This window comes from Lynx rufus, unplaced genomic scaffold (genome assembly GCF_022079265.1).
Source record: "Lynx rufus isolate CCGP_SWC_20201006 ecotype Redwood Valley unplaced genomic scaffold, mLynRuf1.p SCAF_7, whole genome shotgun sequence".
NCBI classification, from domain to species: Eukaryota; Metazoa; Chordata; class Mammalia; order Carnivora; family Felidae; genus Lynx; species Lynx rufus.
This window is the reverse complement of record NW_025814889.1, coordinates 49,243,292-49,259,889: the sequence shown is the minus strand read 5'-3', so window position 1 is coordinate 49,259,889 and position 16,598 is coordinate 49,243,292. Positions and strand designations below refer to the sequence as shown.

At 40.3% G+C, this 16,598-nt stretch overlaps 1 protein-coding gene across 1 annotated transcript in view; it reads right to left on the bottom strand.

The window, feature by feature from the left end:
* The window catches only part of PTPRO (protein tyrosine phosphatase receptor type O), a 107,444-nt gene that overhangs the window by 69,782 nt on the left and 21,064 nt on the right, over positions 1–16,598 (bottom strand). The window contains exons 6-10 of the mRNA XM_047066330.1: positions 15,495–15,656; positions 11,730–11,926; positions 4,298–4,418; positions 3,755–3,948; positions 2,470–2,581 (exon numbers count right to left, since the gene is read on the bottom strand). Coding sequence (XP_046922286.1) covers positions 2,470–2,581; positions 3,755–3,948; positions 4,298–4,418; positions 11,730–11,926; positions 15,495–15,656 — 786 coding nt within the window. The remainder of the gene's footprint in view (positions 1–2,469; positions 2,582–3,754; positions 3,949–4,297; positions 4,419–11,729; positions 11,927–15,494; positions 15,657–16,598) is intronic.

The following is a 16,598-nucleotide window of genomic DNA, read 5'->3' as shown; positions in this document are numbered from 1 at the left end:
ATTCAGCATATTGCTGAAAGGCCACAAGATGTCACTATTTGTTTACTAAACATAATTTGGTACACTGGCATAATTACTATGCATTTGACTTGCAGACAAAGTTGCCTAACAAAGACAGTAGTCCAGAGATCCTAATAAATCACACCTTATTCAAATATTTTATTCCTGTATCCTTTTATATCACACGATTTGGCATTTTGGATCACAACTAAAAGCACAGGAAAGAGAAGTGTGATATCCTTGTTTGCTTTAAACTTGAGACGAGGGAAGAAAAGCAAAACGAGATAAGGCAAAGATTTCAATTGGCTTTAAAAATAAGTCAGTGCCCATATATATTTTAATAATGATTTATATTATATAATTTACTTCTCACACTACCTGTGAAATATTATGCCTATTTGACAGATTGGAGAGTTGAGACCATCTATATTCATATGCTTAGGTGACACCGTGAAGGGACAGTGTCAGCATGACTTAGGAGATAGCCCCAGGAGGGCTCGCTTCGGCAGCACATACACTAAAACAGGAGGTTGTCCCAGCAAAAGATAAGGAGTTCACCAAAATCAATTTGTTGGAGACAACAGACTGCTCACCTAGCCAAGCAGCTCACTTATTAACCATAGAACTATTCAGACTTGCCAGGCCCATAACTTTTGCCAGGTCCCAGTCAGTTCCCAGCTCTGAAAGGCACACCTAAGCCACTTGAGTCCAGAACTCCAAATCCTGTTAATGGTTCATTTCCAGCGTCCCCCTTCAGAGACACCATAGAGAGCCTGGCAAGGTGGTTTTCTGCTTTATTGCAGAGAGTTCTAAAACACTTGGTCTTGCTCTATTAGCCGGTTGTTAGGTCACATTTTGAATTCTGCCAATGAGAAAAAAGAAGTCGAGGATCATTAGGACAATTTGCTCAAAGTCTGACAGCTAGAATTCTGGAGGGCCAGGTCTGCTCAATCGCGTCTTCAGATGCAAAGTCTGGGCTCCTTTCAGACGTCTCTGTCTGAGGGGTAAAGAGTATTCTCAGAAAGGCAATGTCAATAAAGTTAAGCTGTATGAATTATTTATATGGTAAATGTAACTAAAATTAAGTATGCAATTATTAATATAGTCAAGAAGCTCACACACTACTCATCACATAATTGGTGTTTTCTACCTTTTTGATATTTTGGTAGTCTTTCACTTGTCTACTCTAGTATTACTATTAATATCTGGAACACAGGGAGCTCCAGATATTGTCTAGTAAAGGAAAGGGATATACTATGTATATTGATAGTGTAAGAATTCACATGATTAATTTCTTCTTCTTTTTTTTAAGATTTTATTTTTAAGTAATCTCTATACTCAACATGGGGCTCGAACTCACAACCCAGAGATCAAGAGTTGCATGCTCTACCAACTGGGCCAGCCAGGTGCTCCCACGCGACTAATTTCTTTGCATTTTCTTTCATTGATAAAGTCTGACAGAGTAAAACTAGATGTCCAGTGAAGAAAATATTTTGATAACATTTTTCTTCACCTAAACATATTTTTCTCACATCTTCTCTCAGTGTAACACTAATTATAGCCTTGTAGTCCGATCAAAAGTTCCTGAAAAATCGTAGTTCAAATAGGATTCAGAAATAGTCAGTGTTTCTTTGATGAAATCCCCCTTTCATTGCCATCTCTTACCACCTCTGTTATCTGTCTCTGCTATATGAAAATGAGCTAATAACTGTTTCAGTGCTTTTTAAAAAAAAACCCTGAGGCTTACAAAAGTTAACCTGCACAGGTTACACAGGGTAGATGGCCGATCCGTGATTCAAACCCAGGTCGATCAGTCTCCAAAGCCTGTTTTAACTCCTGCTGTGGACAATGCTGCCATCAGCCTGTGACTTTAAAACTTTAATTAATAAGGAAATGGAGGCACTCTAGCAAACAAAATCATTGAGTGGGTAAAATCAGTTGAAGCCCAAAGTTCTGTCTGCTACATCTCTATTCTAATCGATTCCAAACAGGGGCACATAAATAAAGGACTCAGGATGAAAATGTATTTTGATTTTCAAAGACTATCATTTAAACAAATAATGAGGGGCGCCTGGGTGGCGCAGTCAGTTAAGCGTCCGACTTCAGCCAGGTCACGATCTCGCGGTCCGTGAGTTCGAGCCCCGCGTCAGGCTCTGGGCTGACAGCTCAGAGCCTGGAGCCTGTTTCGGATTCTGTGTCTCCCTCTCTCTCTGCCCCTCCCCCGTTCATGCTCTGTCTCTCTCTGTCCCAAAAATAAATAAACGTTGAAAAAAAAAATTTTTAAAAATAAAAAAAAATAAAAAAATAAACAAATAATGAACTTTCAGAATCAAGGATACTAGCTTCCATGAGACTGAGCTTCAGTCAGTGCTGGGTGAGTGCCTAGCGCTTTCTGGAGATATATCTCTTCAGAAACTCCTCAAAATGGCATTCTCTCCCCGTGGAAGCCGTTCCCATAACACCACTCACCTGTTATGAAGCTTATGGTGGAGCTGTCGCAACAGCTCAGTTCTGGGTCTCCCCATGTTACCATGGTAACTCGAAAGTTGTAGTACCATGCTGGCAACAGATTGGCTATCCTCTAAAAAGAGCAAGGAGACAAAAGAGCAAGGGGGAAAAATCCTATTTTTGGAACAGAGTTACTTTTATTAGGTCATGAAAATTATCAATTAAGTATTTTTTATTTTCCTTCCCATACCTTTTTGTATTGTATGTATATACATGTATGTATATCTGCATGTAAATAGAATGATCTACAAACAGAACTTTTAAAAAAGTGATTCATAGGTATTGAGTCAAATGTTACTAATATCGGTCTCGTTTTGCAGTTTCCTAAGTTGTATTACGCATGTGAAATAGTACTTATTTGTAAGCGACTGTACATACACATTCCCCTATTTCTACAAAAACTGGCCTCTCACGACTTTGTGTTCTCCCAGTTTGGACCATAATCATGCATCCTTGTTGGGTGGCAAATACCAGAGACATCAACCGGGTAGAGGGCAGTCGTGCACTTCATGTGTGACCTGTGCCTTAGAAATTATTCCAGCCTCAGAAAGCGCAATCTTTCCCTGCTCTCTTGAAAAGCATCCTCTAGTTGCACCTCGTTGCAACCAACCTCAGTTGGTTAAGCGTCCGACTTCAGCTCAGGTCATAATCTCACAGTTTGTGGGTTCGAGCCCCACACTGGGCTCTGGGTTGACAGCTCAGAGCCTGGAGCCTGTTTCAGATTCTCTGTCTCCCTCTCTCTCTGTCCCTCCCCCGCTCATACTCTGTCTCTCTCTCCTTCAAAAATAAATAAACATTAAAAAAGATTTTTTTAAAAAGAAAGAAAAGCATCCTCTAATAGCCTGACATCATAGGTATTTAAGTGATGTGTAGATGTTAAGAATACTCATCACTAGTGTTAAAACAGTGTCAACTAATTATTGAATGACTAACGGTAACTTTTTGTGTTTTCCTCCTAGGGACAGAGAGGGACAATAAGCTCTCAGCTCTATTAAAACGTGGATATGCCCAATTAGGGGTGAAAGCATGCTTCACATAATTATTTCTCTCTGTTTCTCTCTCTCAATCTCTCTCTCTCAATCTCTCCCTCGGAAAAAACAGTCCTACACGCAAAAACAACTAAAAAAAATCTTGAAGGTAGCAAACCACCCATGTGTATTTACAGGTAACTTTTTCTGACACACTTGGTACAGAAAGGCAAATTTCTTTACACAGGAAGTGTGACGGCTACTTAAGGAACCATTACCACTGATGCAGTTAAGGAGATAGTCGCTGCTATTTCATAGTATGTTGTCCACTCTGATGTCATTGTTGCAGGGTTGAAATAAAACATTTCAACTACATATTTTCTGAACACTCCTAAGTAAGGTCTGCTCCAGCTCAGAACCACTGCCGTAGGACCCAAGGGATAGAGCATTAAATCCTTTATTCCCGTTGGAACTAAGAAGAAGCAGGGAAGGATGAGAAAAGAGAGCCAAGAAGAAAGGTTTAATATCTTTTCGAATGTCTTAGAAATGGCTTCAAACTTCTTAAAACTAGAGTTTTTGCCCTTCTGATATGGTCACTGAATAAATCATATTTGCCTCCGATGTTATTTTTCTGAGTAATAGTTGCTAACTTTAGACCCCAGGTTATACAACTGTAGTCATTTATGACTCTGGATGTAGAATATTGGGTGAATGAGTAGGGACCCCCCCATATATGATGCTAATGACTTGGGCATGGACACTGCGTCCCCCTCCCCACCAACAGTACTCTGATAAAGTAATTCTTGAGGCTGGCAACTTACCGATAGCAAATGTTACAGGATCTGAAGGTGGGCCAATCAAAGGGCCTTTTCTTAGGTACATCACGACCTGGTACTGGGCACCGGGAACCAGATTTTCAATAATAGATTTGCTTGAGTTCACCTTTAAACCAAACACCCAACATAGTTTATTTAGAGGTGGGCTTTCAGAATGTGACACAGCGGCTGGTACCATATTCAGGGACTCTTTGTGGAGCCACAGACGCCTTTGAAATCCAGAAGCCTTTGCTCGTTCTGGGGAAGGTCAGATTTCAAAATTAGCATGATTTATAGTTTATGTGAACACTGAAGGGAACCCGGAACATTCAAATTCTACGGCTGGATTTAATAAGCCCCGTGAACTGCTTTATACCATCAATGTCAATTTGAACCATGTACACTAGAGACACATCAGCCTCTAACCATAATCAAATCAGCAATACCATAAGGGTAGTCTGACATCCTAAATTGTAGTGTCAGCTAAAAACATACAAAGATCAGTGCAGGAATGTCTTTGGTCTCTCGTCACTAAGAAGCATATAATATCTAATTATAGAGAAGGAAATGACCTCAGAGATTATCTGCTCCAAATCTCTCATTTAATAGATCAAAACAGTGAAACCAGGAAATGGCCAAGGTCACATACTCAGATGCAGTGTTGGGACTGGAAGCCTAGTGTTGTGACCTCCAATGGCTGTTACAGGCAAGTCTGGGACTAAGCATCAAGATACAGTAGGAAATGCTTCTGAAGGCTATTGTGACCCCTTAAAATAATGTTGTAGAAAATATTTCTCATATAGATGAGCCCTTCTTTACTGTTCTTTTTTTTTTTTTTAACTTTTGGTTAGGTAACAAATACAATATAGAGAAAAACAGAACCAACAGATGAATGAAATGTACATTTTTTAAAAAAATGTACTTATTAAAGTTAAATGTTGGCATGCACTAGGATTAATGGTTCAGTTTACAGGTCAAGAAATGTGACCTTTAATGCCTCTGATATTGAAGACAGCCTTGCTTAGTAGAGAGAACACAGGTTCTCTATTCAGACTGCCTGAAATCAAATCCTGACTCTACCTCTTATCAGCATGGGAATTTATTTATAATTCTTAGCGTGGCTTCATGATTGATAAACTATAGATAATACTATTATATACCTCACAGGTGAGGATGCTTATATACCTCACAGGTTTCTATTGAAACTAGAAATTCAATAAAGATAATTCACTCCTCATCAATTTTTGGCCTCTAGGGTATATAACATTGTAAAATTACTGTGGAAAGGACCAGAAAGAAATCAAAGAAGAACAATAAATGTTGACAGCTTACCTATGGTATAAGGTTTTTTTTTAAGCTTCGTTATGATTTTAAGAATAAATACAGAATTCATGGATATGAATTTTAAGCCTTTCTAACACCAAAAACTGATTCTACACAATAGGAATTGTATAATTTGAGTTGGGACAACTTGCTCTAAATGTAAGTAGGGGGAGCAGCATACCATAATTTCTTTTCCAGTAACTTAAACAAAATAAAATGAAGTTGAATTCATAAAATAGCATTTCCGTCTCTTCTTTCCTACTCACTCATACCAGAATTTTTTGCCCATGTTTTACTTTTTTAAAAATTTTATTGTTTTTACAAGTCTATTTATTTATTTTGAGAGAGACAGAGACAGAAAGAGAGAGCATGAGTCGGGGAGGGCAGAGAGAGAGGGAGACAGAGGATCCCAATCAGGCTCCGCACTGAGTGTGGCTCAGGGCTCCACCTCATGACTGCCAGATCACGAGTTCATGACCACGGAGATCACCACCTGAGCAAACATCAAGAGTTGGGCGCTCAACTGACTGAGCCACCCAAGTGTCCTTGCCCATGTTTTAGAATGTGAATTCTGCTGGAAGCCATCTAGGTAAAGTTAGCCAACTAGATATTCTCATCTGATGGAGCATTTCCTGAAGAGACAAACTATGAATAAGAATGTGTATGCTGTGCACAACTAAGCAACATTGGCTTATTTCTTTAAAATACATTTTTAGGGGCGCCTGGGTGGCGCAGTCGGTTAAGCGTCTGACTTCAGCCAGGTCACGATCTCGCACTCCGTGAGTTCGAGCCCCGCGTCAGGCTCTGGGCTGATGGCTCGGAGCCTGGAGCCTGTTTCTGATTCTGTGTCTCCCTCTCTCTCTGCCCCTCCCCCGTTCATGCTCTGTCTCTCTCTGTCCCAAAAATAAATAAACGTTGAAAAAAAAAATTTTTAAATACATTTTTAAATGATAAAACTAATAATGTGCATTGCGAAAATTATTCACCCAACCGAAGAGCAAATGAAGTTAACTGGCAATTTTTCTATCCTCCTCCCCCCACTTCCATCATTTTGGGGGACAATCTTCCAGACCCTCCTACACACATATATAAATAAACAATATTATATTGAACCATATAGGTGTTGCATTATCAATGTCGCTCCGAACTTTCCTTTAAGACTTAACAACATATTATGCACATGTAGGCATGCCTGTGAATGTTAACCTAGCTCATCAATCACTCCTTTAGAATATTTAGAATAGCAGGACAGACAAAGTGTAGATTACTTCAGGGTGGTGTTAAAATCTCTTTGGTTTGATAATATTTTAGGCAACTACTTGATTCTGATTATTCAAATGACTACCTGAAGTCATAGCCACTTAAGTTTGACATCATATTTAATATCCTGAGGGTATTTTGCTAGTTAAATAAGTCAGAGAAAGGCAAATACAGTATGATTTCACTGTGTGGAAACTAGAAAGCAAAACAAATGAGCAGACAAAACAAAACAAAGCTCATAGGTATGGGGAACGGAATGGGGGTGGCCAGAGGGGAGAGGGGTTCACAGGAGGATGACATGGGTGAAGGGGGTCAAGAGGTACAAACTTCCAGTTATGAAATAAACAAGTCACCGGGCTGTAACATGCAGCGTGGTGATGACTATAGTTAGTAATATTGTATCGCCTATCTGAAAATTGCTAGGAGAGTAAATCTTAAATGTTCTCATCCCTAGAAAAAAAATTTTGTAACTTTGTATAGTGATGGATGGCAACTAGACTTATTGTGATGGTCATCTTGCAATGTATGTGACTCTTGAATCATTATGCTGCACACCTGACATTAATATAATATAATGTGATAATTATACCTCAATGCAAAAAAAATGCCATCATAACAAATTCATCCTAGGGACATGATTCGATTTTTTAATAAGAAGCAACTATGTGTATATACGTCACACTACTAAAAAAAAAAGGACAAGAGGGCAATGGTGTTGCAAATAACCTTGGTAACAATTAATAAACACCAACTCCTTTCTGCCACCCTGTTTTCGAATATTTGCTAAGCTGCCAGCTGGTATCTGTGCTTTTATCCCTCTTATTTATTTATCACTCTTTATTTATCTTGGACCGCCTTGGGAGTAGGTACACTGCACTCTACTTAGTAAATAATGTGTATAATATATATTTTATTCTCCAGAGGATCATTCCACATCCCCTTCCCCAATTTTCATCCCATCTTTGCATTTCACTATTTCCTCTCTCCCTTTCCCAGCTCACTTGGTCTCCATTTCAGAGAATTCTGTTCAGCCCAATGCCTCTCCAATGAGGCACCGGTCCTATCCCTCTTCAGCTTAAAGAAATAGGAGGAAAGATGTCTTAGCACAGGAAATACATGCAGACTATTAAATAACAGGGTGTGTAAATTGTTGGAAGGCACTTAGGGACCAAGGCAGATCACATTAAAAATCAATATACATACATATATTATGTAACGTTTTTTAATCCCGAAATTTAGGATTGTGTGTGAGTCTTCAGAGAAAGTACTGAGAGCACGTTTACTTTGAAGAATTGACAGGGTCCTTTATGTATAACACTGATGGAGCACAGACTTTGTGTTCCTCATATATTTATTAATGAAAAGCACCACGATGGTTGTTAGGGGGCATGCAACGCAAAACACCCTTTTCCACAAACACTTGTTGCCCGCAAACATACACGAAACAACAACCAGACATGAAGAGCACATGCGGGATTTGGACAAGTTCAAATTAATGGGTCCATGGAAGGCCAGACTCTAAGCCTCATGAACTCAAGGTTCGAGTCAAATTTGTTTTATTTCTAGGATCTTGCACTAGGACCCACCTAGCATGCAGATATCAGCGGTGGTATAAGGGAGGGTAACGGTACTTGCAGTGACTCTCATGGATGACCTGGGTAATATATAAACAACGATCCTGTGGTATAGTCAGTGGTAGATGCCAAGTAGGGAGAGTGAAAGTATCAAATAGTGAAACATTATCTTAATGTTAATACAGTAGTCCCGCCTTACCTGCAGGGGATTCTGTGTTCTAAGACCCCCAGTGGACGCCTGAAACCATGGGTAGTACCGAACCCTGTATGTACTCTGTTTCTTCTTATACCTACATACCTATAAACCTATTGTAAAGTTTAATTTATAAATCAGGGACAGTAAGAGATCAACAATAACCAATAGTAAAAACAATTACACAGTATACTGTAATTAAAGTTGTGTGAATGTAGTCTGTGTCAAAATATCTTACCGGACTATACGCTCTCTTCTTACGGTGCCGTGACACGATAAAATGTCTGTGTGATGAGACAGAGTGAGATGAATGACGTAGAAACTGCGACCTATCGCTAGGCTACTATTGACCTTCTGACTATATGTCACAGGAGGATCATCTGCTTCTGACCCGTGGGTGACCATGGGTGACTGAATCCATGGAAAGTGAAATCATGAATAAGGGGAGGGACTACTGTATGTGTTTAGCCTTAGAATCACTCTTATTTTTGAGCTGCAGGAAATCTTGAATTTCCTGTTGAATGCAATCACAGTACCACTGCAGACAGAATTAAAGAACTATTAATTTTTTTTTTTTCTGGATAACAGTTGCTTTAGGAAATAAGCCCAAGTCAGACAGGTACTGGTGATACTGTCTTCTGGATTCTTTTGATTAATAGCCATGTGACTACAGGCCAGTTTTTGAGACTTTTTGAATAATGTTTCCTCTTCTAAACATATGTGTGGGCCTGTGTGTGTGTGTGTGTGTGTGTGTGTGCGCATGCATGCGTGTATAGTGAGGCAATGGATAATGTTGGTGTAATAACAAAATCTTCAAAACGTTCCTGTGGTAATTGAGATAATGCCTCACACAGTGAGGTCTAGATCCCGGGTCTAGATCTGGGCGGGTCTAGATCCCGCCCTCCATTCTAAATATTGGCCTTCTTGCCTGTAATCCTTAACAGTTTCATGTTTGCATCTCAAGAAGGCACTGTCAAAGTACACTTAGACCAGCCTTTTCTGGCTCATTTATAATTTACAAACTCTATCTATACCGTTAGCCTTTGGCTTCTATGCAAAAGATACAGAATTTGTACATCAGATGAAGGGCGAAGCAATGTACCTTGGAGCAGTCAAGTTCTATGTCATGTTCTGTAAGAGAAACGGATGTTTCTAGCAATGTAACCAGTCAGCCATTTTCGGTAGGCTCAGGAAAGGAAGCTAGTAAACTGCACAGTGAGTCGTGATTACAAGTTAATCTGTTTAGCATATTTACTCCTTAATTTTTTTTTTTTTTTTTTTCAACGTTTATTTATTTTTGGGACAGAGAGAGACAGAGCATGAACGGGGGAGGGGCAGAGAGAGAGGGAGACACAGAATCGGAAACAGGCTCCAGGCTCTGAGCCATCAGCCCAGAGCCCGACGCGGGGCTCGAACTCACGGACCGCGAGATCGTGACCTGGCTGAAGTCGGACGCTTAACCGACTGCGCCACCCAGGCGCCCTACTCCTTAATTTAATTGAAGTCAAGGGGTAGCCTCATCCTCAAGTAAGAGCTTATCTCAGTACTTTTAAGCCTTTCTGGCACTCCAAAGGCCAGGATTCCTAAATTCATCTTATCAGTTTCAAGTTTCTCACTCTTTGAATTTCATTAAATGCCCTAAAAGCTTTCATATAGCAACTGTTGTATTTGAGTATTATATTTCCAGTGTATGACACACGAGTTGATAATTTTACCTGTGGGGAAGTTAATATTCTGTTTGTAAGACACCAAGAATCAGTACATTTGACCGTATGAAAAAATGAAACCAAGTTTTGGGAAAGTACAGCTGGGCACCAGGCTCTCTGTGGATACTTCTGGGCGACGGACTGCAGGATCTGCCCCGGGGCCCATGTGGCAGGGTTTCCCTTCGGATGGATGGTTGGGCCTGAAAGCTCACTCTGGTAGCCATTCCCTGAACTAATGATTTGCACCCCATTTCCACTTGCCCTTCATGCTCCCTTGTGCTCAGCTAAGTCCTATTTCTCCTTCAAAGCTCTCCTCAACGGGGCACCTGGGTGGCTCAGTGGGTTAAGCCTCTGACATCAGGCTCTGTGCTGAGAGCTCAGAACCTGGAGCCTGCTTCTGATTCTGTGTCTCTCTCTCTCTCTGCCCCTCCCCGGCTCCCACTCTATCTCTCTCTCTCAAAAATACATAAAAATTAAAAAAAATTTTTTTAAAAAGCTCTTCTTAGCTGCGATTAGTGAAAGGGGAGTTTTTTTCCTTTTGTACTTTTAATTTTTGAATTAGTTTTCCAGTGAGCATGAATTATTTTTTGTAGTTTAAATAACAAGAAAAAGAAAATGGAAAAAGTAAAACAAACAAACAAAAACTCCCCAGAATCTTCTGCTTGGTTGTCTCCTTGCCGGGTAAAAGTTTCTCTGGCCGGTTTTCCCAATCCTCTTGCCCAATCCATATTTACTCATGCCCAGCTCTTTCTTTCTGTGAACTCATAAGGGCTCCCTGGGCCTTATTTTATACTCTGCAGTAACTGTATGTTCCCTTATGCTCTGTTCTCACTAGATTATAAACTCTGCAAGGGGCAGATGCATAGAAATTATCTAGATCCCCAACATCTATCAGAGTACCTGCCACATCGTAGGTCTCTTTTTTTCCCTTAAGTTTTTTAATGTTTATTTTTGAGAGAGAGAGAGAGACAGAGAGACAGAGTGTGAGCAGGGGAGGGGCAGAGAGAGAGGGAGACACAGAATCCCAAGCAGGCTCCAGGCTCTGAACTGTCAGCACAGAGCCCGACGCGGGGCTCAAACTCACCAGCTATGAGATCATGACCTGAGCCGAAGTCGGAGGCTTAACCGACTAAGCCCCCAGGTGCCCCCCCCCCCACATCGTAGGTCTCCTGAATGAGGCATGGAAATAAACGGGAGATGGTAGTCCTGAGAGGGACAGGGAGGAAGACTGTCACTGAAGAGCCATGCACACTCATCCCCCGTGCACAACGCACCCGGGGGAGACCTCAGCACAGCCTCTCGCACCGGCCTCCTGGCTCTGCCTGTCTGGCTGTGCCACAGCAGGTGAATGAGCCCGTCAGCATTGTTTTCTGTTCCTTTACCTGAGTGCAGTACTGCTTTTCTAGCCTCTGGCTCTCCTTTTGTTTCTGGCAGGTGAGTGACACCACAGACACGATGGTGCCATTGTAGTTCTCTTGGGAAGACGTCCAGGACATCAAAGCGGTGGTTGAGCTTAAAACGTGGACGCTCACATGCTGGGGCTTCTCAGTCAGTTCTTCGATCCACTCTCCTGACGGGCCTGAACATTTCACATAAGAGCACAAGGGAGGTGTCATACCGAGCTGGTTGAGATAAAAGAGTCTCCTTTTAAAAATCATGTTGTTCTCCTTTGGCCCTTACAAAGATACTCAAAGTAAGACGGGCAGCTGGACCGGCACGTCTGTATGTTCTCTGCCCAGCTGGTCTCACCACTGCCCAAACAGCAGTGGCAGCAGCAACGAAATCAGTTCTAGGTACAGAGAGAAGCTCTAAGTCAGCTGTTATGTGCATCTGAGGTGACGCTGGTCAATTCTCCACCCGAGAGAATCTACTTCTCTTCTAACAAACACTGGGTGGGGCATTTCATCAGTGTTTATGGTTCCTTTGCTGTTAGGACCTTCGGTCTCTAGAAATAATTACTTTGAGATTCAAATTAGCCTTGACTGCCATCGTGTGAAAAGATTTTAAATTTGGTAACAGCAGGATCAAAGAGGCGGGGTGTGACTGTATGAGAGAAGAAACAGGCAAACGGGCTGGCTCAATTATAGAAGCTGCCTGCAATCCGGGTGATCATTTGAGGGTCGCGGCGGGTTCCTCATTATAAAGTATCAGCATAGAAATGCCCACCATTAGCTTTGTTCTCTTAAGTTTTTAAAATGGTTATTAGCACAGTGCCTGACACATAGTAAGGACTCAAGAAGTGTTAAGATGGTTATTATCTACAGAAAGTCCTTGTTGAAATGCAAATGCATAACTTTTCTTTATTTGCTCAGGATACACTTCTGAGTGTCTTCCTGGGCTGGAACCCATGAAGGGAAAAGAAGGAAGTGGCTCTGCAGGGGAGAGCAGTCTCCAGCTCACAGCAAAGGGGGCAAGGGAGATAAAGACAATAAAAAATGACCGTAATAGTGGTGGCAAAGAGACCTGGCATTCACCATGTATCAGGCTCTGTTTGAAGCTTTTATATGTTTACATAGTTTAATCCTTTAATTTTCATGACAGACCTATGAGATAAGTACTAGTGCTCCTTCCACTGTCAGATGAAGAAACTGAGGCAGAGAAAGGGTAAGTAGAGCTGGGATTCATACACAGGAAGGCTGGTTCCAGAATCCATGCTCTTAACACCTCCATGACACTTCTGGAGGCACTATGAAAACATTGGTTTGGAGACAGGTACGTTGACCCAGACTCAGTTTTGCTCATTAGTGAGCAAATGACTGGGCAAATGATTGAACATCTCTGAATCTCAGATGGATAAATGGCCAAATGGCCAAATGGATAAATCATAGAATGTTAGGATTGACAACTTTAGAGATCCGATACCTCATTTAACTGATGAGGAAACTGAGGCCCAGAGATGCGAATGGCATGTCCAGTGTCACAGAGCTAATAAGTGCTTGGGGCCCAACCCAGACCCCCTGTCTCCTGGGTCATTGCTTTGTGACAATTTATCATGATGCCATCTGCCACTGGGATCAAATGAGATTATACGTGTTAGAGAACTATGTAAATGTGAAGTGTTAACACTGTTATGAAGATTACTGGGGTAGCAGGTGCACAGAGAGCGAAAGTGGGAATAAGGAAAATAAGTTCACTTATTTGATAATCGAGCCAAGGTAACAGGTCATTGCAGGCCACATGGAAACGGACTTTGCTAGCAAATATTCCTAGGTCTAGTCCTCACTTGGACACTTGGGAAAGTCATGAAACTTTCCATGAATTAGTTTTTTCCACCTGAAAAATGGGGGTAATTGAAATATAAGGCTGTTGGGGGACTCATATAAGTTTCTACCTTACTTCTCATCTCTGAAGGAAAACCTTCAGAGCTACATACCTAGAAATCCTAATGCAACAACAAAAAAAAACATAAATCTGAATGAAATGTAATAAATATTAATGTCATAGCTTAACTCCCACCCAGTTTGGATCAGGAAAATGGTCTGTGAATAGAATTTAGCTGGTGTGAGACTACACTGTGTGTAGGGGCTTACTCAGGTAAGTATAGTATTTATATCTATAGTGTCCTGTTTTAAACTAAAGATATATATACAGTACACCTGAATGACCCACTACTGCAGAATAGAATATCCTAAGTGCTACAAATATTATTCTTTTATTGGCAGAGAAAAAACAAAAATTTTAGTGCCTTATATTTTTCTAGATGAATATTAATAGGTACCTCTTTGAAATAATTGTATTTTGGAGCAATTCTGACACATTCTCAATAGCACTAGTCAATTTGGATACTCTAGGGCAGAGTGCCTGACGCATGAAAGTAGTTCAGTGAATTACTTGTTGGCTGAAGTTACAGCAGAATTAATAAATCAATAGTATAACCCCAGGCTAGGATTTTGTAATTTGGTATGAGAAGCGAGATGTACACATATAACAGAAATCGAGAGAAATATCGCACACAAATAAATTCTGTATTTTGTGCTGAGCACTATGAAACACAGGAGCAATTCAGAGAAGGGAAAGCCGAGCGAGGTTAGAATAGCTGCGGGAGTGTTCCTGGATGCTCTTCACACTTGCGGTGGACCTCTACTGACAGGCCAGGAAACCTTTTGGTTAATGAGACATTGTCAGGTTCAGAAAAAATGGAATACTAAACTTTGTGCTCATTCTCAAGTGACTTCAGGTCAAAGATCGATGTGCAAACAATTAGGACTAATCTTTCTGTATATCTAACGGATCTTTAGGCCTCTTATCAGGGACGGCATTTTTGGTTTCTTAAATAGAAATGCTACATGGGTCATTGGCAACATTTTTCAGCTGTGAAATAAGCTGATCTCTTCCCTCTGCCTCCTTTCTCATTCTCCCACCCAACTTTCTGAGGATTGATGAAAGGTAGTATTTTGCCTTTGGAGAGGGTGATAAAGTATAGGGTGGCCATCCTTTTTGACGAGCGTTTTTTATCCACTGTCTCCTGGTTTTTCCTTTCTTCTGTTCGGAGACACATCTAACTGCTTTGAACTGATTTTTGACCTCTAAACCTCTAGTGAACATTCGGATTAGCTAAAAGCATTACAGACACACACGGTTTGTGCAGCTTTTAGAGGTAGTAATTACTTTACTCTTGCCCCTCATGGAATCAGTAGAAGCCACCCTAAGACTTGACACGGGGGGTTCTAGGATGCTCTAGCTTTGTCCTCTTATGCCAAATTTATGGCAACCACCTAGGTCCCACTACCCATGAATCTTTGTCCTTTGAATTGTATAAGCTCAACATTCTAGTGAGACCTTTCACATAGTCCAAAAATATCAATTTTCTATATGGCCTTCAACAAAAGTCATATTTCCTAAACAGTGCGTCCATGTCCTTGGAGAGTTTGCGATGGCTAGTGTAGAAAGTCAGCTTAATAAATGTTCAATTATCACAATAATAAAAAAAAATCTGTAAGCTAAACCTCTGAGTAGGTCTGCTACTATTAAACATACATATATTTCCTCTGCTGTCAAAATCTCACGGATCTGGGCCTCCACTGACCTTGAAGATTTCTCAGGGTCTCTGAGGTTTGATGAATCATTGATGCTGGAGCATCACTAATCTCCCCGGTTCCATTGTCCTAGTCCCCCTGTAAGTACAACATAATCCCTTTGGTACTTACTGATATAAAAACTGAGTGATTTTGCTGACTGACTTTTTCGAGTTTCACAAGGTCCTGAGGAGCTAAAAGTTGTTACAGATAACTTATATTTCCCAGGCTCCTTCAGCTCTGCGACAAATTCATGTGCTTCTTCATCCACTGTCAAATATTCAGTAAAGTTTTCTGAATCATATGTAAAAAAGAGAATATATATGAATTGGAATCTGAAAGGGCCTTGAATGTAAACAAGTCAATTAATAAAAAAAAGTAGTTTTTAAAATATTGTTTCTTTCCTTTTGTCACGTTATATTACACATCTTGATCAAAGGTGCTATAAAAAAAAGATGACTAAGTACTCAAATTGGTTTTCATAATACTTTTAAATAACCAAACTAAAATATGGCATCGAGATCCAGAAAACTTAGGGATTCTCCTGTACGGTTTCCCAACAACATTATATGCACACAATAATAGTAGAATGTGAGGAAAAGATCAAAATAGTTGACTTTTTCATCTAGATATAAGGAATAAAAAAATAACAGGCAACAAAGTATCTTATAAATTCTTGGTGGTAGTATTAAATATCCAGAAACGCCTTTAAATAAGCTGAACTCTTTCTAGTTAGAAATAATTCTTCTGGGCAGATTTTCTGACACTTGCAATATGCTTCCTTCATCTGTTTTCTTCCAGAACTTCTAAAAGTAAAAATGATTTTTACATTGCTTCAAAGTTCATCTCCTGCTGCTTATTACTGCATTTGAAGTTGTTCTCACCCGTTGGTGACTACAATAGCCTTCAACAGAACACACTGCAGTCACATAAAAGCATGACTGAACCTGCACAGAAATACTCGTTTAAAAAAAATTCTGAGTTAAGGGATCCTATTTTCCATAGAATATATTAAGGAACGGAAAAATAAGAGACAAATAAACTAAGGGCAGACTAAGACAGATTACTTTATACAAGTAATTCCAGGCAAATGTTAAGACTTTTGACTCGAATAATTGGAAATGACAAAGGATTTCAACTTTATACAATATATGGGTATGGTTGATTGCGCTATAATCCAGCATAGAGGAATCCACAGCTTTTGATATCTTCCTCTATTAAATAAAATAAGAGCAA